Source organism: Vombatus ursinus, unplaced genomic scaffold (assembly GCF_900497805.2).
Source record: "Vombatus ursinus unplaced genomic scaffold, bare-nosed wombat genome assembly UNPS02003292.1, whole genome shotgun sequence".
NCBI lineage: Eukaryota > Metazoa > Chordata > Mammalia > Diprotodontia > Vombatidae > Vombatus > Vombatus ursinus.
In genome coordinates, this window is record NW_020943070.1 from 13,536,654 (window position 1) to 13,560,492 (window position 23,839).

Genomic DNA, 23,839 nt, shown 5'->3' on the forward strand with positions numbered 1-23,839 from the left:
AAACTAATCAGATAATTATATATAATTAAAAAGATACCTGTATACCTCAATTTCCCTTCAAAAGTCAAACAAGTTTTATGCATACATTCCAATAGTACATCTATGTACATTTCAAATTAATATATTAAAGTGGATATAGACATTGTTTAGAATCTATGCTTTTATATATGAAGATAAATCATTATGTAGTTCAGTATACGCACTGGCATTAATAATAAGCAACATAAAATTTCAGCTTGGGAAAATTCTTGTTATTTGTGAATGAAGTCTCTGGATCAGTCAGATTGCCCTGAGAGTAAGGATTCCAAGTGATTCAATTAGTGTAGGGTGCATCCAGGATGAGGAAACTCTTTCTACTTATTCAGTTCAGCACTTTCTCTGCAATTTGTAGTTTCTCTAGCACTCAGACTGGGTTATGTGACTTGCCCAACCATCACTTGTCAATCAGCCACTATGTCAAGACATGGAACTTGAACCCACGTCTTCCTGGTTCTGAGGTCAGCTATCCACAACACCATGCAGGCTCTCATCTGATACTGGATTATTGTTATTATTTTGTTTTTGCACTTAGAGCTGGAAACAACTTTTTTTGATCATCTTGTCCAACTTGGTCATTTTAGATGAAGAAGCTGAAGCTAGAATTGGCTTTTAGCGTCAAGGTCACCCTTTCCTTGTTGCCGTCTAGGTACACTCTGTATACGCTTATGCCAAGATGTAATCCTTTGAAATCCAAACATTTAACCAGCTGTGTGGCACCAAACAAAGCTCAAATTGCCTTTGCTTTAGGTAACCTCACTTGTAAGTGGAAGAAGTTGGGCTACATGATCCAGCTCTTAACAAATTTTGATGGATTTTTATGAACAGAAAAATACCCAAAAAAAATTACATCAGCACAGGGTTCAGTGTCAGAGGACCTGCTACTTACTACCCATGGGACCTTCTGGAAGTCTCATCACTTCTCCATGACTCAATTTCCTCATTTGTAGGAGTGGGAGGCCTAGATGGCTTCCAAGGTTCTAAATTCTATGTCAGTTCTAAATCCTATGATTCTATGATCCTTCTGCTGCCAGGTACACAACTATTTAGGTTGATGTTCTGCATGTGAAATATAGGTTGTCTAGTTTCTAAGGAATGGGGTTTGCAAGAAGAATCTGGGAAGAAGGCCAGGAGTCTGTTTCTTAGTTCCCTTAAGTCAGCTTCTATTATTTTGCTCAAAGCTAGTTCCCAGCTATTAAGTGTTTATGGTGAACCCAGCACAAGCGTAAGGAATCAAATTGAAATCAGAATGATACTTATTTTTGATTCCTGGAAATGCACTTAAGTTAACTTGAAAACTAAATTTAGAGCCGAGTTACATGGGTTGGCAAAAATCAAGTAAACTTAGTTTGCCAGATTATGAGGAGTTTATTAACATGTAGGACACTGAACTTAACTGCCTGCCTTGTTTAAAAAGCTCAATATTTTATAAATTATAAATAAGCATATTTAAGAGTATAATTTCCCTATAATTGTAACAGGGGGACCTATACTGATGACCTCATAGATGTTTTAAAGTACTTAAAAAGTATCATAATGTTGTCATGCTTTAATTTTGAAAATGAAGAAATGTTCTATGTCATCTTTATTTAAGCACCATGTTTTTTTCTAGATAAATGGATAGAAATAGCAGGAAATTGTTATATCAAGTCCTCTGTATTAATGATGACATTTATGAAAAGAACAGGTTAAAAAATAGACAACTTGGAAGATTTCTGAATGATACATGCAGGGAATTTGTATAGATAGAACATATATAGGAAAGCACACAAACCTATAACAAAGCAAGAAGGCCAGTTCCTAGGAATCAGCATTCTGGAAACTTATTTATGTTACATAACTGTCAAGATCTAAAAGTTAACCAGAATTGGGAAGATTCAAAATTAAAATTTTCTACAGCTAAAATAGAACATCTAGTACAATTTGCTGAACCGAAGAAAAAAAGAGAAAAAAAAAACCTTGTATTTTGCTTTTCTTGTTAGATCATATTGGAAAATAATGGCATATATTGTTTTTGCTTTTTAAAAAAACAAACAACACTATGAACTTTGAATAATGGTTAAGATAGGTGAAAATACCCAAATATGGTTTCTAGTATTTGTAAAAAATGTTACTGCAATGACTAAAAAGGCCTATGAAATGAAAACACGGGTATTTGGGGGGTGAGGAGTGGGAGGTGGGTAAAGAAAAAGAAAAGTTTGGTACAAATTAACTTGCAATTTTATTTTTATATGAACTCTTTACCAATGTAACTTTCATATTATCTATTTAAAGTCTTGACACTGAGTATCAACTCCAGAAATCAAATGGCACAGAAAGGGTGGGTGATATCATTCATATATTTCATTTGGTCCTATGTAATCTATCATTCACAGAAAGAACTAAAACCTACTCAGAAGCTGGATTTTAACTGGAAATGTTGATGAGACAATATTTCTTCATTTTCCATTTATCTGAATTATGCATGTCATATAAGCAAAAAAAAAATTCATTATCAAAAACAAAATCCATAAAGGTACCATATTATCAATTCTTTACCAAAATACTTTTCTAACGTACCTAAATTCCTTTCCAGTACCAGCATACCAAAACATTCTACAATTCTTCCCTACATCATCTTTCCCTTTCCCAATAGTAATTCCTTTTGTAATCCTGCAACAGACTTCCTCCTTTTTTTTTGACATTGTGAATTGTAGACTTATCATCAGTTGCTGTACTTTCCTGTAGGAGAACACTGAAGAAAAGAACAAATTATAAAGAGTAATGTTCTAATGATACTTGCTTTAATATTGTAGGCTTATGTTTAATGAAGCAAATAGCTTCTTGACTTGGCATGATTCCACTGCAAATATGAATTAGGAAAGGCAAATTTGCAATTTTGTTTGATAAACAAAATCAGAAACTTTGTTGAGAGGTCAATAGTTCCAAGTTGGGGTTTTTTTGTTTGTTTTTAATCTGTTATCTCTAGTTTCTGTATAGAAAAGGACTGGGTTCCATTATACTACCACTTAAGAACAGAGGAAAAAACTGCTGAAGAGAATAACCTCATGCTAAGCTGTTCTAGAACCAAGGGCTTCCCAAGCACCTTGTAAAACAATCAAACTCTATTTGGGAACCACTGAGTACTACTGAAAACCTGTTTTTGGAAATTGAGTGACTTCCATGAGGAAAAAACAACAACAAAAAAATCAAAGAAATAAGAACTAGGATATTTCAAAAATATTACTATAATAATTCTGGCCCAATTATACATTGATTAGAAATAGAAACTGATTTAAATGTTAAGTTTCTTGCAGTAACTGAACACTTACTAACCAATTTAAATGACTGCAAATGTAATATAAAGATATTAAAGATGATCTAGGGATAAGCAATAAAAATATAAGAGCAAAAAGGTGAAAAGCAGAGGAAACAGAAGGCTGAAGGGTGACAACTTCAATGGTTTTAAGTGTTAGTCATTTAATGTTTATTAAGAAAAACATACATTCAAGCGTATCAAGCATCTATTTGCTAAGGGCTGAGAAACAGATAAATAAGCTGTGGTCCCTCACCTGAAAGAACTACTACATTAGCCTTCTTCTTGTTCCTTGAACAAGACCTCCATCTCTAGACTCTGTGCATTTTCTCTGGCTGAACCCCATGCCTAGAATATTCTCCCTCAAGCCTTTCCCAATCTCTCTTAAATCTAGTGCCTTTCCTTGTTATTTCCTATTTATCCTACATATATCTTGTCTTTATATAGTTGTTTTGGTTTTGCCTCCCCCATTAGACCGTGAGCTCCTGGAGTTCGGGGACTGTCTTTTGTCTCTTTTTGTATCCCCAGCACTCAGCACAGTGCCTGACACATAATAGGTGCTTAATAAATGCTTACTAACAAACCCTGGATGGGGTAAGACAAACAGAATTTAATGGTGATAATCATACCTGAGCCTTAGAAACACAGGGAAGTCAACAATCTTGTCCCAACTGAGAGGGAAAAGATTGGCCTCGTATAACCTCATAAATGTTGTAGGTGTTTTTAATGAATCTTACTAATTAATTCCTTGAACTTAAAAAAAAAAAACCTCAGTAAAAGTATTCTAGTACTGAATATAATACTCTTAGTAATTAAACCCTGAACAATATACAATCATTCATTATTTGGAAAAAGGATAACTTTTTCCCTCTATGTACAGCGTACATAGAGTCTCCCAGAGTAAGTATCCTAAAAGTGCCTTCACTTTCTTGAAGAGGAAGAATATTATATGTAAAAAGGATTATTGAAAGAAGAGGGTTTGACATTTTAGGCTAGTCACCCTCTTTGTGGATGTAAAACTGTAATTAATTATTTTGCTTTATTCATTCCTACAAAGGAAAGAGAATTAAATCCCTTCCTGAGTAAAGAAGATCTACTTTGAAATGATCTCATTTGATCCTCCAAAGAGCCCAGTAAAGTAGGTACTATTATTTTCCCCATTTGGTATATGAGAAAACTGGGGCGGAGAGAGATAGCTATGAAATGTCTAAAGGTGGAATTTGACCCTAAATCTTCCTGATTCCAAGTCTTGTACTCATCACTTCCTCAAAGACTGAGGACTGAATACACTGAGGAAAGAAGAGTTACTTTCATGGCACAAAAGGGGTTTATCACAAAGGATTATGATACCAAACAAAGGTGATTTTCCAAGACAATGAATGATTCATTCAGAAAAAAACAATTTGGGTCACAGAATTTAGAAATGACATATTGTCCAACACATACCTAAACAGAATCTCCACTAAAACATATGAGTTAAGTGGTCATTCAAGGTCTAAAGTCCTCTAAAGGGGGAACCCACCAACCACATGGCAAAGCAGTCTGTTTCTATTCTTGACAGTTCCAATGATTAGGAAGTTTTTTCCTGATATCAAGCCTAAATTGCTTGTTTGCAATTTCCACCAACTGTTCTTGGATCTGCTCTGGGGGCCAAACAGAACAAATCTCATCTAACCATTACAGCAGGCCTTCAAATACTTGAAGATAGCTATCATGCCTCTTAAGTCTTCTCTTTTTCAAGGACGACCTGAAATGGTGGTATCAAGAACTGAACAGCACTACTCTAGATGTGGGCTGACCAGGGCAGAGTACAGAACGACTATCTTGGACATCTTCCTTAGTGCTGAAGGCTCCCTCTCTCTTATTTGCCCAAGATCAAATTAGGTTTTTTAGCTGCTTTTATTGCACTGCTTGACTCTTACCAAGTTTGCAGTCCACCAAAACCCATAGATCATTTTTCAAACAAACAGCCATCTAGCCATGCTACCTTTATCCTATACTTAAGAAACTGATTATGTAAGCCAAATGCAATACTTTACATTTATGCCTACTGAATTTCATCTTCTGCTACAATTTCATCATTCAGCCCCAAATAGTTTGGGACCTGGATGGTAATGGAGTAGATGAGCTTTCCTTCCAGTCATCAGCAAAGGTGCTAAGTATGCCATTAGGAGTCAAGGATACGTTTATCGGTCACTAATAAAAACTTTCAAAAGCTCAGGACCAACCATAGGTCCCTGGGGCCTCTTGCCAAGATGACTTTGAATCATTAATAAAAATATTCTTTTGAGTCTAGCCTTTCAACCAGTTCCAACTCCATGTGATTATATTATTTTCTAGTCCATTTCTCTCCATCTGTCCCATAAGAATAGGAAAAAAATGCTTTATAAAATTCCTTAATTCAGGCCACAACTACCTCTATCCAGGATGATTGCAATAGCCTCCTAAATGGTCTCCCTCTATCAGGTCTCTCCCCCACTCCAATCCATATTCCACACACCTGCCAAAGCTATTTTCCTAAAGCCACAAGTCTGACCCCTGTCATTTCCCTACCCAAGGAAATCCAATGGCTTCCTATTGCCTATCGGATGAAATGTGTAAAGCCCTGTTGGATTTTTTAACCCTTCACAACCTGGCCTCACTCTACAATTCCACTCATTATATACATTATTGCCATTCCTGTTCTTCACAGCCCAAACTGCCCTTCTTGCTATTCCTCATATCCTTCATCTTTTTATATGTGCCTTCCCTATCTGACCTTCCCCCATGCCTGGAATGCTTTCCTTTCTCACATAGGCCTCACAGAATCTGTTACTTCCATTATAAGCCAGCTCAAGTTATATGAACCCTTTCCTGTTCTCTCACCTGCTACTGCCCTCCCTCCATAAACTACCATGTATGTGTGTGTATGTGTATACACACATATGTGTGTATATATATATATATTTTTATACATGCTTACGAATGTACATGCTGCCTCCCTCATTAGAATTTAAGTTCCTCTGTATCCCCAGCACCTGCCACACAACAGGCAATTAATGATTCTTAGCTGACTGCTTTGCTAAAATCCAGGTATCTCTGATATACTGAAAGGAAACAAGGTGAGTGGGGCACAACCTTGCTAATGAAGTTGTTTTTTTAATTGCTACTTCCTTTTCTAGATGTTTATGGCTTCATTCATCCATTCTAGAACCTCCCCTAAAATTGAGGTCAAGCTCATTTGCCTAGTTTGCAATACTGTTCTTTTCCCTTTTTGAAAATCGTACCCTGCAGAACCTCGACCTCTTCCCGTGGCCTTTCAGACAGCACTGACAGCCGCTGAGCCAACACACCTGCCAGTTATTTCAATACCTGAGGATGTACTTCATCTGGGCATCCACTTGAATTCATCAAGGGCAACTAGGTGCTCTCCCACTAGGTCCTCATTTACCTTGGCTATCAACTCCCTGTCAGCCATTTTTGTCCTGTCACTTCCAGTGCTTAGGTGATTCTGAGTAGGGGGGAAAAACAGAAGAAAAATGAGAATTGAGCAGCACTGTCTTTTCTTGATTTATCATTTGTCATCTTCCAATTCACTACCACGCAACTTGCTTCGCTGCCTAACACCTGAGCCTTTCTTGCAACTTCAAAGTGATCAGAGCTGGTTTTAGGGTGGAGAGCTCAAGGAGGACGCAGGTGCCCATCTCTCGGAAGAATGAAGAATCATCGGTAACATATGAGCGCCAGAAAACAAAATGCAAGGATGATAATGACTCAAATAGCAACATACTAAATACAACAAATGATCGTAAAAAGAAATTCCATGAACGTGTGTCATTTGGGACAGCAGATCGAGGAAAAATATCGACGTCTACGCAAAGATGTATGAGAGTATAGCTACCTAGGGAGGATGCCTCTAAATGGCAGTCAGGACCTAACTTGAATCTTTATTTGTTACGAGAACCTGCCTCCTCATCGGAAAGGAAAAATGCTGGTGTTTTGCAGACGAGAAAAAAAAAAAATCAGAGGCAGCATATGGGGAAGCAGGTGTCTACACAGAGATTAGAAGGATCTGGAAGGGACCCCAGAGGTCATCTAGATGACTGCCATTCACTTTACGGATCAGGAAACTGAGGCTCGGGGAGGTTGCGACTCTCCAAAGATCACACGGCTAGCTAGCGACAAAGGAGCCAAGTTTTTGAACGTAGGTCTTCCTGGCTACAAGTCCAGCATTCTCTCCACTACAACGCGGGGCTTCTCTAGAGGAGTAAAAAGCAAGACAAAACAAAAGCCAAACAATCCCACAAGAGGAAGGAGACTTGGGATGAGAGGGCGGGGAGGAGATGAGAGCTGGAGAAACTTGACCCGCCTCCCCGCGAGGTGCGTCTGCAGGTCCCCGCGCTTCGGGGATGCTGAATCCGGCAGCCCCAGGGGACTAAGCGGCTGAAGACCTGGGGGAGCCTAAGAGACACAAATCTGCTCTTTGGTAGCCCCGTAGGAAAAATCTCTTTCCCCGGCCCCCGCTGCCCAGCAGGTCCCCACCTTTCGGCCCCCGAGGGGGCGGTTATTTTGGCTGCTGGGACATCCCTGGTCTCCGGGCTGCTAGAACGATTTCGTTTCCACCAGCAGAGGGGCCCCCATCCCCACCCCCCACTGCTAGGGGAGGCGGAGAGAGACGAATCCCGGCCGACCCAAGTCCAGATGCATCCTCGGCGCCCGAGGCAGAGACGCCGGCGGCGGCGCCCGCGTGGGCCCCGCTGCGCGCGAGCCTGCGCAGACCGCGGCCGTTTAGAACGCCCGCGGGGGGCGGGGCCAGCGCGCGCCGGGACCGTTACTCCCCGACACTTGGCGGGGGGGGGGGGTCCGTCTTGATGGCTGCCTCCGGATTGGACAGTTCCGGGCGCGCTTTCTCGGTCGCCAGAAGTGTGAGGAGCCTTCGAAGGCTAAGGGGTCTTTTCCCCGGGCTGGAAGCCCGTGCCTCGTCCCTCTCAGTTTCTGCTTCACAGCTGCTCGCTCAGGGGGTCTCTGCCTCGCTTCCCGGCGGGGGTCTCGTCCCTTCCCTTCACCTTAGCCTTGGGATTCCAGTCTCTCCACCCCCCTCCCCCCATTCTTTTCCCTCCATCCGGACTCCTTGGACACTATTGTAAAGTATAAACCAGAGCTTCCAGGGAAGGAGGAAGGGGAGGGTGGGGGTTGAAAAGGAGTCGGGGGCTCCCCGCTCCCTCCTCCCCACCCTCCGTGCCTCAGACCCCGGCGGAGAGGCGCTGGGGAAGGGAAGCGTGAACGCGAGCGCTTCCCGTGCTCGGTCGTCCGGCAGCCTCAGCCTCCCGCTACACCCCCCCCCATCCCCCGCCCGGGCTCGGGCAGCCTCGATCTCGGCTGGGAAGGGGGGGGGGAAGGAGGCTGGGAAGCGCTCGAGAGGAATGGGAAACACCCCGCGAGGGGCGGGGGAGAGGAGAGGAGGGGCAGGGCGCGCGCCGGGCTGCGCTGCCGCCTCCGGCTCCTCCAGTCTGGCCTCGGAGCGGTGCGGAGCGCAGGGGGCTCCCACGCGGGGGCTCGGCCGGCCCGGCTCGCTCCCCCGCGGGCGGCGGGCGCTCCTGCTGGCAGGAGGCCGGCTCACTCCCTTTGTTCTTTCTCTTCCCCCTCACCTCCCACTCCCCTCCTGTCTCGTGGTGGCGGCTCCTCCCGCCGGAGGCTGTCGGGCTGCTCGGGAGAAGGGGAGGGGGGAGGGGAGGGGGAGGAGGAGGAGGAGGAGGAGGAGGAGGAGGAAGGCGCTCGAGCTCTCGGGGCGTCGGGGGCGATGGCGAAGATCAGGGTGGCTTACGAGTACACGGAAGCGGAGGACAAAAGCATCCGGCTAGGCTTGTTCCTCATCGTCTCGGGCATCGTGTCGCTCTTCATCTTCGGCTTCTGCTGGCTCAGTCCCGCCCTGCAGGACCTGCAAGCCAAGGCGGCCAACTGCACGGTGCTGTCGGTGCAGCAGATCGCCGAGGTGTTCGAGTGCACCTTCACCTGTGGCGCCGACTGCCGCGGCACCTCGCAGTACCCCTGCGTCCAGGTCTATGTCAACAACTCCGAGTCCCACTCCCGGGCGCTGCTGCACCGCGACGAGCACCAGCTGTTAACCAACCCCAAGGTAGGTCCGGCCGGCCGGGGGCGGGAGGCTCACCTGGGAGCCCGCAGCCGAGGCGTGTGGATGGGGGGCGATGGGCCAGCGAGCCGGGGGTCCCCGCTCTGCCCGCGGAAGGACGAGAGCTGATGCCGATGCCGCCGCCGCCGCCGCCGCTCGCAGGTTTTCTTCCTGAGCTTTCCGGGCTCCCCGAGGCTACACCCCGGACCGGCCTCCCTGCTCGAGAGCTCGCTGGGAATCCCGCACCTGTGAGAGGCAGCGGCGGCTCGCGGCGAAGACACCAACACTTGGCAGTAAAGTTAACTTTTCTTTCCTGCTGGTTGAAGCCCGGCAGCCAAAGCCGCCGCTGTGCACCCCACCCGCCGTGGAGCAAGGGCCGGGCGTGCCGCTGTCCGCGGACTGACTGAGGAGCGGGAGCGGGAGCTATCCACGAATGCCCTGCAGAGACAGAGGTCCTGATTTCGTGGTCTTGTAGTCTTAGAGAAAGCCCAGGAACCTGTTGGGTGCTGGGGGGTGGAGGGTGCAATTCCTTAAGTAGGGGCGTAATGCAGGGAGACTTCTTTAAAATACAAATCTGATCAAATGAAATCTATTGAACCTGCCTTCCCTAGAAACTTTTCCTGCCTAATTGAAAAATCAATCAGTAAGCTCATATTAAATGCCTGGCACTGTCTAGAATACAAAGAATGAAACAGTTTAGGGATACTTCTTTAAAACACAAATATGGTCCAATGAAAGCTAAGTTATCCTTCCCTTTCAAGTTCCACCTTATTGAAAAAAATGAATAAATCAACAAGCATTTATTAAGTGCCTACTATTTGCCAGACTCTGTGCTAGGATTCCAGTACAAAGAATGAAACCATCCTTAGCCTCTAAGACCTTGCATTCTAAAGGAGGAGTTGACATCTTTGGGACTCGGCAGGACTGGACAGTGCAGTTTACACTAGGACAACTGTTAGGGGGATCTGCTTATAAAATGCAATGACCTTAGTCTGGGAATTAATTGAATCTTTGCAGCTCCTCCCGGGCTACCAGAAAGACTTTTTCCTTTTCTCTCTTTTCTTTCTTCCATCGGACATAGGAAAGGAAAGGATAGATCTTGGCAAAAGTACTCAGGATTTTTCTAATTCCTCCTGATGCCTAGCTCCATGATTAAAGGGAAGAGATTCAGAGAGGATCCATGATGAGAAGCAAAATTAAGGGCTACCAGTTTAAATTACTAGCTTGAAGTTTTCCTAGTCTCCCTTTAAGGGAACAGTGTTCCACATGTGTTGATATTTTGACTAGTTATCTTTCATTAATACAGAAAATTTTGAAAGTTGGTTTCATTGAGTGTTAAAAACTAAACAGTCAAATGCATACTGCAGGAACCTTTACCCATGGCCTGTGAAAGCTCTTGCATTAAACTTTAAATTCTTGGTTTGAGATGTAAAGGAATTTATTTAACCTAGGAGTCCTTTGTTCCTAAGTGATCTTGAAGAAAACAGTTTTCTTCATTTTTAGTTAGAAATGTAGATTTCAGAAGCAAAGTAAAATACCATAAGAGGTTAGAGGAAATACAATTTTTAAACTTGCCAGGAGATAATGATGCCTTAAAGATAAATATTGCCAATTAACCTGCTTAATACTCCATTGTGTAAAGATAATTTTCACTTAATCAAAGTATTAGAAACATCATTTTTTAGGAGTGAACCAAGACAAAAGAAGTGCCAGAAAGTAATAGTGAATCATAAGATCATAGAATTTCAGAGCTAGAAGAACATCTATTCCATGTCAATTTCACTTTAAAAATGGAGACAAAGTTAGTGAAGCTCTGTTATCTTGAAGAGATAATTTCTGATACAGTAACAAGTCAGGCAGCTCTTTCTATTGCTAATAACTTAAGACAGAACAACGACGAATTACTAAGTCCTGTAAAATACCTTGGACAAAGACTTAGAATCTCAAAGCAAGTTTTGAAAATTCTGGTAGGAGAAAAATTGGAAGCATTAGTAGATAGATCTAAAATCACTTGGAAGCAAATACTTTATGTAATACTTAGATTTGATTTCATATGCCAAGAGTCTGTTTCTTTAGAGTGCCAATTCTGATGTTGGCAGGATAGATCTTGAAGGAGTACCTGGGCAAAATAACATTTTTAAAGAAGCTCTAATAGAATTCAAGAAATAAGTCTAGGAAAAATACATATATGTATGTATGTATATATGCATGTGTGTGGATATACATATATATGTGTGTATGTATATATGTGTGTATATACATGTGTGTATATATATATATGTATATATACACACACATATATACCTATGCCCACACATTTTTGGAAAAATAAGAGACATTCAATTCAAGGTTGAAGTAGAGCATCTTAGTCAAAACTTAAATCTCCCCCAGCCAGCATTTTTACTAGGGGAGATTCATCCAAATTGTTAATAATTTACAATATTAATGGAATACAAATTTATGCTGTGGCTGTAGTCTTTCCATTTCAGATTAGTATGGGCCACTAACAGAAAAATAAATGATAAGTAAATACATTGAGGCAGTGCCAAGTACAGATGCAGAATGTTTAGGTAAAAATTACTTTTTTTTTTTTTTTTTTTAATCCCTGACCTGTTATTTCATTGGTGTTAGGCAGCTCCTGATAAGGAACTTCCTCTTCCTATTTGGGTCAGCTTTTGTTCTGCCACTTAAAGTCATTGTGTCTAAGGCACAGAGAGGTTAAATTACTTGCCCTGAGTCAAACCATATCAGACAATATTCCCAATTTACCCTTGCTACCAAGAAAGAAATCCTTCCTTCCCAAAATTTCCCCTTCTGTAATCTACTTTTTGATTTTTTCACTTCTCTCCAATGACCTCTATGTGAAACTCCCTAAGACCCCCAAATCCCTTTCCAGAACATGTAGGGAGTATCCCTGCCTCCAAAAATAGCCTAGACCCCCAGGAATCCAAGATTTCTTTCTTCTTCATTACTTATCCCCCCCAGAAGCAAAATTTAGTAAACCATCACTCAAAAAAATTAGACCAAGGTTTTAAAGAATTTTTTTTCATCTTCTCCCCAACCCTAAACTCTACAGACTACTTTATTAATTGTAATGGAAGTCAGAAAGAGTTTTGGAAATATTACAGAGAACCATGAAAATCATGTATTACTAAAAACACTAGTGAATAAATTTTGTTTCTGGCTGATCTAACTTTTAAAGGAGTTTTAATTCTATTTGACTTAATTATCAGCATCTATTTTGACTCTTGTGGACAAGAAAATTGGAACAGAAATGATTCCTCTATCAATTGCAATGTTAGAGTTAACCCTCTATTATCTGTAGACAAATTAACTCTTTTGTGAGCTTCCTCTTTGCCATCCTTGTGATAACATTCTTCTGAATTATTTCCCTGGGCCACTGAGTTAGTATGTGCTTAAGGGATATAAATGCATTTTAACATTAATTTAAAACAACATAATTAAGAAATTAAATTGGAGGAAATCAAATAAAGAATTCCAGAGTTGAAGATAAATAGTTTCTGTTTTTTCCAAAATATTTTATATTGTTTATACTACTGCTTTCCTCCATTAACACAGATAATTGAGAGTTCAGTGAATTACGTTTGAATAAAGACAAATATTTAAAGTGCTGTTCTGTCTACAGAATACTTGCAACTAAATGGTCCAGTGGATAGAGCTTGGAGACTTGGAATTAGGAAGATCTGAGTTCAAATTTTGCCTCACTAGGTTTGGCCATGTGACTCATGGCAAAGCTCTCTGTGCCTCACTTTCTTCATCTGTAAAAATAAAAATAAAAATAATAGCATCTATATCACAGAGTTGTTGTGAGGATCAAATAAGTTAACTTATGTGAAATGCTTTTCAAACCTTAAAACACCATATAAATGCTACTATTAAAGCTTTAGAAGAATTAGGAGGAAGAGTAATAAACTAAAAGTACTACGAAGGAGATAGAAAATACAGTAAGGGGAGGGAAAAAAGGGAAAACAACTAAAAGGGACTCTGCAATTTAGGCTGAAGGATAGCCAAAGTTAAGAGACTTCCAAGAATTATCACTCAGCACAACAAAAAAAACTGCCTCTGGGGCTCACATGTCCTGTGTTTAGTTTCATCGGGCTCAAGGGTGAGCCTAAAATCTCTGACTCAGGCTTTTGAATGGAGTTTCAGGTTGTGGTTTCCAAGACAGGGCCAATTTTTTGTCTTAACGCCTTTTCAAATCTTTATTCTTTTAGGAAAGGAACTATAGAGTTAGTTAGACTGATCTTATTTTAAAAATTGAGTATACTAAATAATTTTGTTTGTATCTTAAAATAGCTCTTAAAACATTTGTTGAATTATCACGAGAAACCACTAGTCTGTTGAAAAGACCTACCTTCATCTTTGTCTGTATAAGCTTTAGAAATAAATATATAACTTTACCCCATCCCTCTTTAACTTCCATCTTTAGGTAGAATGTACAGAAGTCACCATCACTTGAAAAACCCCCAGAAAAAATGTGTTTATGAAAGAACAATGAGATGCTAAATTTTGTTTGATAGTGATAGTGATCTAGTGATTCTTAATATAATCTAATTATATTATGAACCATAAAGTACATTGATTTTAATTACTTTGTGCTATTATTATTAAAAATATGCTTCTATAAGTAATGATTAAATGAATAAATTATAAACACTGATTTATCATGTACATATACCTTGTTTGTAGTTTTATTTGAAGAAAGAATGCATTTGTATTTCAGCCATCATCATAAGGTTTACACAGATTTTATTATATTTTCATGTATAGCAACACATAAGTGAACAATTAAAGTTTTGCTTACTTCAATTAGTTTTACAAATTTTATAGTTCTTTTGCAGAATTTCATTTTCATTTGAGTTCCTAGATAAACAGAACATTTATCATCTGGTTAAATTCTACTTACTTGTAGCAAAATCATGAACAGAATAGTCTCAAATATTACAAATATGCTAAGCCATCTTTTATTCCTTACCTGGGTTATTTGTAGGTCATAAACCAATTCTGCTAAATCAGTTCATGAAAAAGATATTCTTTGAGTTTTCACATTTTGTATTTGGCAGAAATGAACATTATCTTTCTTTAAGCTCATTAAAGAGTAGTATTCTTGACTGCAAACCATTTTCTAAATGAAACAATTTCCTTTTGTGAATAGTATTTCTGCAAATAAGTGAATTTAAATAATTTATTTTGTTTTATTACTTGCTTGAGTAGCAGAGTCTGACAACTTGGATCATGGGAGACTTTCCATCCCTAAGTACAAGTGCAAGACTATCAGACAAAGAGTGTGCCTTCTGTGACATTATTGATGCAGCAGAATGAATGGACTAAGGGACCTGGATCCAGGGCCTGGTTTCATTTGCTAGTTATTTCCCATCTAACAATATCACAGTAAGACAATTTATATTGATATCATAGTATTTTCAATAGGGAAAATTAGAACAGGAACTAATTCACTTATCTCCTAGAAAGTAGAAGTTCAATTCTATATAATCAATTTAATTGTTCTGTTATATCCCCATCCACATACATTGTTTACCAAAGCAGCAATGAACTGTATTTGAAAGCCATTAAAGAATTAACAGAAATGAATAGTTTTATTTTGTAAAATCTTCAATTCTTATATATCTTTATATCTCCTGTAGTACCTAGTACCTTACACATACTAGGTTATCAACAAATATTTGTTAAATGAATGAATATTGATTACAATATTCTTATGTTTACCTTTCTCGATGCTGTTGTCACCAACAAAAGTCACTATTTCCTCTCCCCACAGAATGTTTCCTTTCTGATCTACCTTATTTTTATCAATGGAAACCTAGATTCAAAATTTTGAAGTCATACTTGAATACTTATAAAGTGACAAATTAGAGCTTGAAAGGAGCTCAGTGGTCATCTTGTTTATTCTAATTTTACAGATGAAAAAACTGAGGGCAAGAAAAGTAAAGTGATTACTCAAGGATACAGTTTGTAAGTAGCAGAGCTGAGATTCAAACCCAGATTCTCGAGTCCACATCCAGTATCCTCGCCATGGTGCCATGCTGTCTTAAGATCAAAGAGTTGGAATGTATCTTCCATATGTCCCTTCTCTTATATTCACATTGAACTATTTCAATTATCTACTAAGGAAGTTGCTTTGGAAACCTCAAACTATCTTATAAATATGAATCATACTTGTGCCATTATAGATCTTAAGATTATAGATTTAGAGCTAGAATATAAACTCCTTTGTTTGAGATTTAAAGTTCTTCAAAACCTGGATCCTTTTCAGCCTTGCACATCCTCTCTCCCACCCCCTCCCCCAACTCTTCAATTCCACATTGGCCTACTTGCTGTTTTTTACACGTGATGCTCCATTTCCCATTTCTGTCTTTCTCCTGGCTGTTCTCCATGTGAGGTATATGCTTCCACCTCATCTGCATCTCTTGGAATCTCTGGTTTCAGTCACAACTTAGCTCAAAGCACCACTTTCCACATGAAGCCAGATCCTCCCAGCTGCTAGTATCTTTATCCCCAAACTATTTGGTATTCATTTTGCACATATTCTGTATATAATTATAAATGTACGTGTTGTTTCCTTGTTAGAATGTAAGTTCTTTGAGGCCCAGGACTTTCACTTTTGTCTTTTCGTCCCTAATGCTGATCATGGTACCTGACACAAATGCATAAAAAAATTCTCATTGATTTACTGATTTTCTTTGAGGATCACCCCCTGGCCCTCTGAAATAACTTCTTCATCTGAATTCCTGTAGCATTTACTGTCTGTGCCATTTATTTGGTACTTAATCCATGCAATTTTATACTATTAGGTTTTTTTTTTTATGTATATGCCCTACCTCAACTAAGTGCCTGGAAGGTAGAGGCCATATCTGATATCATAAAATTGTAAAGTTAGAAGGGACCTTAGCAATTCTGTATTCTAGGTCAGCTCCATCTTTTTAAAGATGAGGAAACAGACCCAGAGACAAGAAATGGCTTCATATTCCATGACTGTGTGACTCTTTGTGATGATAATGTTTTGACCTGACTTAAGTACATTTGTTGATTATTTGTGTGGCCTTGGGCAGGTCACTTAACTTCTCAGTGCTTCATTTTTTTTTCATCTAGGAACTGAAGGGACTGTCTTAAGTGATCTCTAGGGATAAACCTAGCACTAAAATTCTATAATTCCATGATAAAAGATAAATGTTTGAAGTTCCCCTTGAATTCATCAAATTGCAGTGTATTGAAGTAGGTTTTTCCTACTTCTTCCTACTCAAGCAAAAGTGGCTAAAGCATTTTCTTTTGTCATTATGAAAATTGATTTGCTTTGAATTAACCCACAATTTAGATTAGATTTTCAAAGTGATTAACATGAGTATCATTTGACAGAGAAAATTGTTGGAAGGGAATCCAGATAAACTGTTTTGTATGTTTAGTGTGACTGTGCCACAGTGAGTTTACATAAACTCAAGTTAGTAGCAGTCAAGTTAATTAGACCTCTTCAACTCTGTGAACAAATTGAATCCTAAGAATTTTTCATAGACTCTGAAAAGAATTAGGTAAAGACTTTTGAAGAATTAAGATTGCAGGGCACCTAATAAAGGACATTGAAATTACCCTTTGGGAGTAGGTGGTAACAAATACCAATGAAGAATTACACAGGTAAAGTGTTATAAAGAATTTGATCAGAGACACAGCTAACTTGAAAAGAGGTGAGTGGTCATGTAGTGAGGACACAGGATAATAGGTGAACAGCTCATGTGCTCCACTGGCATTCTCACAATGTCAAAAGAGCCAGAGAAAGTCCCCTAGCACATTAGGTAGATGGAGGATCACCTATGGAAGATTTCCTTGAGGAGACTGACAAGGATTACATGGAATGAGTTGGCAGAAATCAATTGTAATCTGCACCATTAGAGGGAGTTAACACACTGCTAACGTCATAGATCACAGCACTGAGGCATGAAAAAAATTGATGACTTGAGCTTAACTGGATTTAAACTGGTTTTCTTTTGTCACTCAGGCCTATTACAACCACCATACTATGCAATCACTTTAGGAGGACATGTAATTGATTAGAACTTTTCAAGTAGAGCTTTTATAGTTATTTAAAAACACCTGAGATATATATTGCTTTTAAGTAACCTTGTAAAGCTCTTTACATTGGTTATTTCAATAGGATCTCCCCTTTTATAGATGAGAAAACTGACGATCAGAGAGATTAAGTGACTTTCCCATGCTAACACAACCAATCAGTTTCTGAATCAGGAACCCAAATTTTCCTTAGGTCAGGGCTGACACTCAGTTCATATCTCCTTGTGACTTATTTGTCGGAACCTAATGTCAGTTTGTTTAAAAAAATCATTACTAATTAATCTGGGTAGATATTTGCATACTTACTGGCAGACACCAGAGGTTGCTGAAAGATTCAGTGTTATGCATTTACTTCTTATATTTATGTAGGAATTCATCAGCAACACTCATCCATAACAGGTTTCAGGTCCAGCTCAGGAGTGGAACACCTGTGGCCTTGAGGCCACATGTAGCCTTTTAGGTCCTTGGGTTCAGCCTTTTGATGGAGTTTCAAGTTTTAAAGAATAAATTCTTTTATTAAGAGGATTTGTTCTGTGAAGTTTGGATTCAGTCAAAGGACCACCCTTGAGGACTTAGAGGGCCACATGTGGCCTTGAGGCCACAGGTTCCCCACCCCTGATCCAGTTTATCATCCAAATTCATGTGGTATTCTGCTGCGTTGCTGCTTAGCATTGGCTAATTTCTAACACTTTGTCTTTCAGTGTTTTGGGGCTGATATTTATTTGATTTCACAGAACAGCTGAGTAGAAAATTAACAGCATCAATATGTGGCATTTAAAGGTTTCAGGGATTCAAAATTCCAGCTTGCAGAGAAGTGTTCCTACTTTGAAAAGTATTGGAAAATATTTTCAGAAAGACATAACTGGAGAAGATTATGATAATTTTGAAAAACTTCCTTTATCATAAAGTGTTTATATTAGCCTGTTTATATCTTAATAATAGAATTTTATTTCACGTTCAACTTTTATAGAACATGTCAGAGTTCATGGTGCACTAGCATAACCTTTAGGAAGCTAGGATTATCTCTGTACTACAACAGAGCATCAGGGTAGGACTTCTGTCAAGTTTTCATCATGACACCATGGTTGCCTTTTTGCTACTGTGGTTTGTATAGTCCCCAGGATGAGGAGCTCAGCTTCAATCAGTCAGTCACTCAACAAACATTTATTAAATGCCTACTGTGTGCCAGTGGGCTGGTCACTTAATAATGAATTATTTGATTAGAGTAACCCATGAAACAAAGAAAAAACATAAAATTATACTCACTTGTATGACCAATAGATAGAAATACTACTAGAGGAGATAAACCATATCAACATTTGCATTCTCTCTATTATAGAACTTTAAAGACAAAAGGAAGTTGCAGCTAAGTAGTAGCCTGGCTCACAGATTCTTCTTGGAGAGGCAAATAAAGGAACTGGTTGAGTTGGTTTTATTGTACATCCAGAGATAACAAGAAATATTTCATGGGACACTTGGTCATTTCATGTTGCATTGCTTATCATAAACATTTGCCAAAAGATGCCCATGAAAATAACTCTAACTGATGTGCCACAAGATCTATTGCAGAAAATGAGGAAATTCTATGAAGAATTTTATAAAACCCTAAAAATTAAATCAACATACCTTTTGATACTTGGAAACGTCATTGTAGTGGGCTGAATCAGAAGGATGGCAAATCTTTGAAAATATTGTTTGGAAGCAAGAAATGAGAGAGACCAAAGTCTTTAAGACCACATAGAAACCTCATGTCTGTATATCATGAATGCTTTGAGAGGAGTAAAGAGGCATTGGATATGATAAGCACGAAATAACATCACAAAATTGAAATGGCTGGTTACCAATGTGTGAGATTTTTGTTTTTTCTGAATCTATCGTCTGTGGAAAATCAGGCTATTAACTGAATAGAACAAAGATAAAAACACCAAATCAGGAGAAATAAAAAGTGAAATGATGGGACGCATGATTGAGGCAGCTTTCCTGTGACTGAGTCAAGAAACAAGCATAATTAATAAATACCTACTGTAATTGCAGCTAGGTCCTAGAGATACAAAGACAGAAATAAAACATTCATTCCTTTCTAGGCTGTGCTCCTAGCTTCTTTTCACCATGCCCTAGAAACCTCATAGATCTGGAAGCTCACTCCAGCCCTGGATCATACACAGTAGCCTCCCCCTCTGATTTAGTGGTTCCTTCCAGAACTTTAAGGAAGGCAACCAGGCCAGCTATGTCTCGTTCATCTCCAGGGTGCACTTCTAACTCACTTTCTCTACTATGACCAGGAATTGGAGTTTAAATATTATTTGGGGAAACAAATATGTACAGAATATATAAGTATATATTGAACAAATGCAAAATAAATATGTTAGTTTAAGGGATGGAGGGAACTAGTAGTTGGAGGGATCAGGAAAGGCTTCATGTACAAGGTAGTATTGGAGCTGCATCATGAAGGAAATAAAGGAATTCTGAGGTACAGTTGAGGAGGGAGTGCATTTCAGACATGGGGAGGGGCACGGAGATAAGGAAGAAGGAGTGCCTTGTGTGAGGACAGCTGGAAGGCCAGTTTGGCTAGATCATTAAGTACAAAAAGGGAAGTAATTTATAATGAAATTGTAAAGATGGGCTGGGCCAGGAGGCAAAGGATATTTATCAATCAGTTAGTAGCCCCTTAAAATGTTTATTATGTGCCAGGCAAGCCAATGAAAATAATTTTTATGTTATCTGAAAAGCAATAAGGAGGCTCTGCAGTTTATTGAGGAGAGAATGACACGGTCAGACTTGTGTTTAAGAAAAATCATTTTAGAAGCTTTGTGGTGGATGAACTAGAGTACAGGAAATCTTGCAGAGATGCTAATTAGGAAACCATTGCAGTACCCCTGGAGAAAAGTAGTGAGGGCCTGAACTAAGGTGGTGGCTCTGTGAGTAGTGAGGAGAGGACAGATTCAAGGTAGAAAAGCCAAGGCTTTTCAGCTGATTGCGTATATGAGTGAAACATCAAGGATAACACCAAACTTGTGCCCTTAATAGAAATAGGAAAGTTCAGAAGAAAAGTGGGTTTTTCAGGAAAGATATGGTTTGTTTTAGAAATATTGAATTTGAGATCTTTGAGACATCCGGTTTGAAATGTCCAATAAGCAATTGGTGACGTGGGATGTGAAACTAGAACTCAGGAGAGAGACCGAGTCTTAATCTAATGAGTTGGAATAAATGATAATGCAATAAAGGGACAAGAGTTTGAAGAGTAGAGGACAGTGTCGAATTGAACATGTTAGCAATAGAGTTGAGGTTCTAAAGGGAGAATGGTGACATCAGAATAGGAATAATGGGCCAACAAAGTATAGACCTGGTGGAAGGTTTGGAGGTCATGGTGAAAATTAAGAATACATTGAGGTGGCGTAAGGTATAGGAATAGATGGAATGATAAGATCAGTCAGTCATTTAGCATTTATTGAGCCCTGCTATTTGACAAGCACTGTCCCCAGCACTGGGGCTACAAAGAATGGCAGAAGACAGGCTCTGCCCTGAAGGAGCTCCCAATCTAAGCAATGTCAGACTTGGCAATCCTAGAAGTAGAACACTCATGGGTGATGGTGAGAGCTAGCATGTGACATCTCTGCCTGTGGTTGAAGGGCAATGAAGGAGTAGGACATAGGAAATTAGTAAATTGAGGAAGAGGGAGGATAGGGTATTTGAGGGAGCATCAACATGTTTATTCAAGTACCCTAATATAAGGAAAGAAGTCGGGGAAAAAGAAAAAGACAATGAGTCGAGTTTTGAACTCCCTGAGAAAGGTAGAAGAATGATTCAGAAATTAGTAGACAGCAACCACCATGTTTGGGATTAGGCAATAAGTTCTGATAACATAAACTTCAGAGGAGAAGAGATTGCGTTCTGAAACTTGTTAGATTCAAATTTTTAAAAAATGAAGATGTAGACATATCACTCAACCCTTCTGTCTTAAATGACAGTTATATCTTGCCTAATCAAACTCCCTAGAAGCTTACCTTATGTTATCCAAGTGTGCTTACTTAAAAGAATTAGCTTTGTTCACTAATGCATATTCAGAATATTTTAAGATACTTATTTAGAAGAGAAAGTTACATACTTCCCACGTGACTTTTTTTTTTTAAGAAGATGGTTTCCTTAAATTTCAGGCAGTCAAGCTACTATGAAGATGTATTTTATAGATGTACTCCCAAGATACTGATGTGATCAGAAGTTAATATGTGGCCATTGCCAAATGAAAAATAAGAAAGGTTAGGTGTAAAATACAGAAGTTTCTCCTGAGAAAATCCTTATTGTTCCCAACAAGTAAGGGCAATGTGCCCATAAATAAGCCCAACTAAAATTGCATTGATGGCACCAGAGACTGATTTACCTAGCCAAATAAGGGCCCAAAGGCTAGCCAAAAAGGTCTTAATCCACCTTTCAGAGAATGTACTAGGAAAACAACTAAATATAATACATCACCTCATCCCTGTGCAGCAGGAGCCTTCCTCCATTTTTTCAAAGGAGACAGTTCCCATTCCAGTTCAGGCAGATTAGTGACAGAGAATTTACTTGCTAGCAGTATGGCATTTTGATTCACACTAGTCTTTTCTACTATGCTTTACTACCATGACATTTATTTTTAAGTGTCTTCCTACAAAGGGCTTAGAACTCTCAGGAAATTTATCATTCAAGTTTTATTCCCAAATTATGGATCTATAAAGGTAATAAGAAGTGGTAAGTCACTATTTGTGGCCTACAAAGGGGGCAAGGATTTTTGAGGAACTTGGAAAAAACAAGGGACTTGGAGGAAACAGGGTGAGTGAGTGCTGGCAGACATTCTATTTCTTCCTCTGTGATTCTGTCTTCGTTGTAAAGGATAGAGAACTCAAAGCCAGGTAGACTTGGGTTCAGGGCCCATCTCTGATACATACATACTGACTGTGTGCACCTGAGTAAGTTCTTTAATTTCTCGGTGTTCTGGGCAACTAAGACTCTAAGTTGCTGAGTAGGTTCGGTTCTTGCATTGTGAAAGGAGTTTCCTGATCAGAAGTTCTCTGTACGAAGGAAATCATGGGTCCAGTCCCTCTCCCTTCCTTCTTCCATGCTGGGCTACTATTCGCAGTGATAGAATTAAACTTCCTCACAATGCCTCTCCAGAATCCTGTCTAAAGCTACAGTTATTGTAAGGCAATCAGGTTGCTAGCCAAAGTGGGTTCCCAGTTTTTGGGGGTGCTCTTTTTGGCAATTGATTCACATCAGTAAAGCTTCCTCAGGAAATAATAAAAATCTATGCCAATGTCTATTCTTTTATCAGCATCAGCACATTATCCTATTGTACTCCTTCCCATCTTCCTGTCCTCATGGGGACCTGACTTTGCCCAGTTGATGCTGAAGAGCTGGCTCTTTTCTCTAGCACTGGCTGAACCTTCTACAGAATCCAGACCCTTCTTTACCCCATCACACTTCTCTTGGAGTGGGTATTGCAATACTTCTTTCTTCTCCTACCATGTCCAGACCCTCCTTTTCTCACCATCATTCAGTTTCCTTTATGCATGCTTTGGAGAGCCACCCCTGGGATGTTAAGGCAAATACGTTTTATTTTCAATGCTATGTTATCTTTAGAAATTTGGGAGAGTGTTCTAAAGTCAAGAGGTAACATGATGTAGTAGAAAAAGGTTCAAGTCTTATCTCTGATGCATACTACTGTGTCACTTTTGGCAAGGGATTTAACCTCTCACTGCCCTGGGCAACTAACTGCATGAGACTTACAAGAAAGGCAAGTTGCTAATCTTCATCTCTTGCAGGATTACAGTGGATTACAGAGAGGTGACCCAGGGTGAGTGGTATGGGTCTATCAACCTTGCCAATGCCTTTTTCCCCACTCTACTCCTGTGGATAAAATTAGTCAGAATAGTTTATTTCACCTGGGAAGGAGGCCAATATGTCTTTGCCATCCTTCTCCTTTATACTACCACATATTTTAGGCAGAGAGTTTCTGGGCTGTGGCTATGTGTGTGGCCAAGTAGTCTGTGGCCTGGAGAGCATAGCACTAGTCAAAGGATCTCTCCCCTTTGAGGTCAAGACTAATGGAGGAATTTTGCCAATGCTTCCCGCTGCAATCAGTTATTTGTGGGGCATGTTAGCACCCATTAGAGATATGTGCTAAACAACCAGGTTGGAAGAATTATAAGAACAACAGATATTGAGAAGTGGATCCAGTGTTAATATGGACATTTGGGTAATGATAACATGCTGTGCTAGCCATAGGACCAGATGATCCCTCTAAGGGCAAGACAGCTATTCTTAAC

At 39.7% G+C, this 23,839-nt stretch overlaps 1 protein-coding gene across 1 annotated transcript in view; it reads left to right on the forward strand.

Annotated features, from left to right (window-relative positions):
- The first annotated feature begins 9,081 nt into the window (after positions 1 to 9,081).
- The window catches only part of KCNMB4 (potassium calcium-activated channel subfamily M regulatory beta subunit 4), an 87,291-nt gene continuing 72,533 nt past the window's right edge, over positions 9,082 to 23,839 (forward strand). The window contains exon 1 of the mRNA XM_027873748.1: positions 9,082 to 9,446. Coding sequence (XP_027729549.1) covers positions 9,111 to 9,446 — 336 coding nt within the window. The 5' untranslated portion in view covers positions 9,082 to 9,110. The remainder of the gene's footprint in view (positions 9,447 to 23,839) is intronic.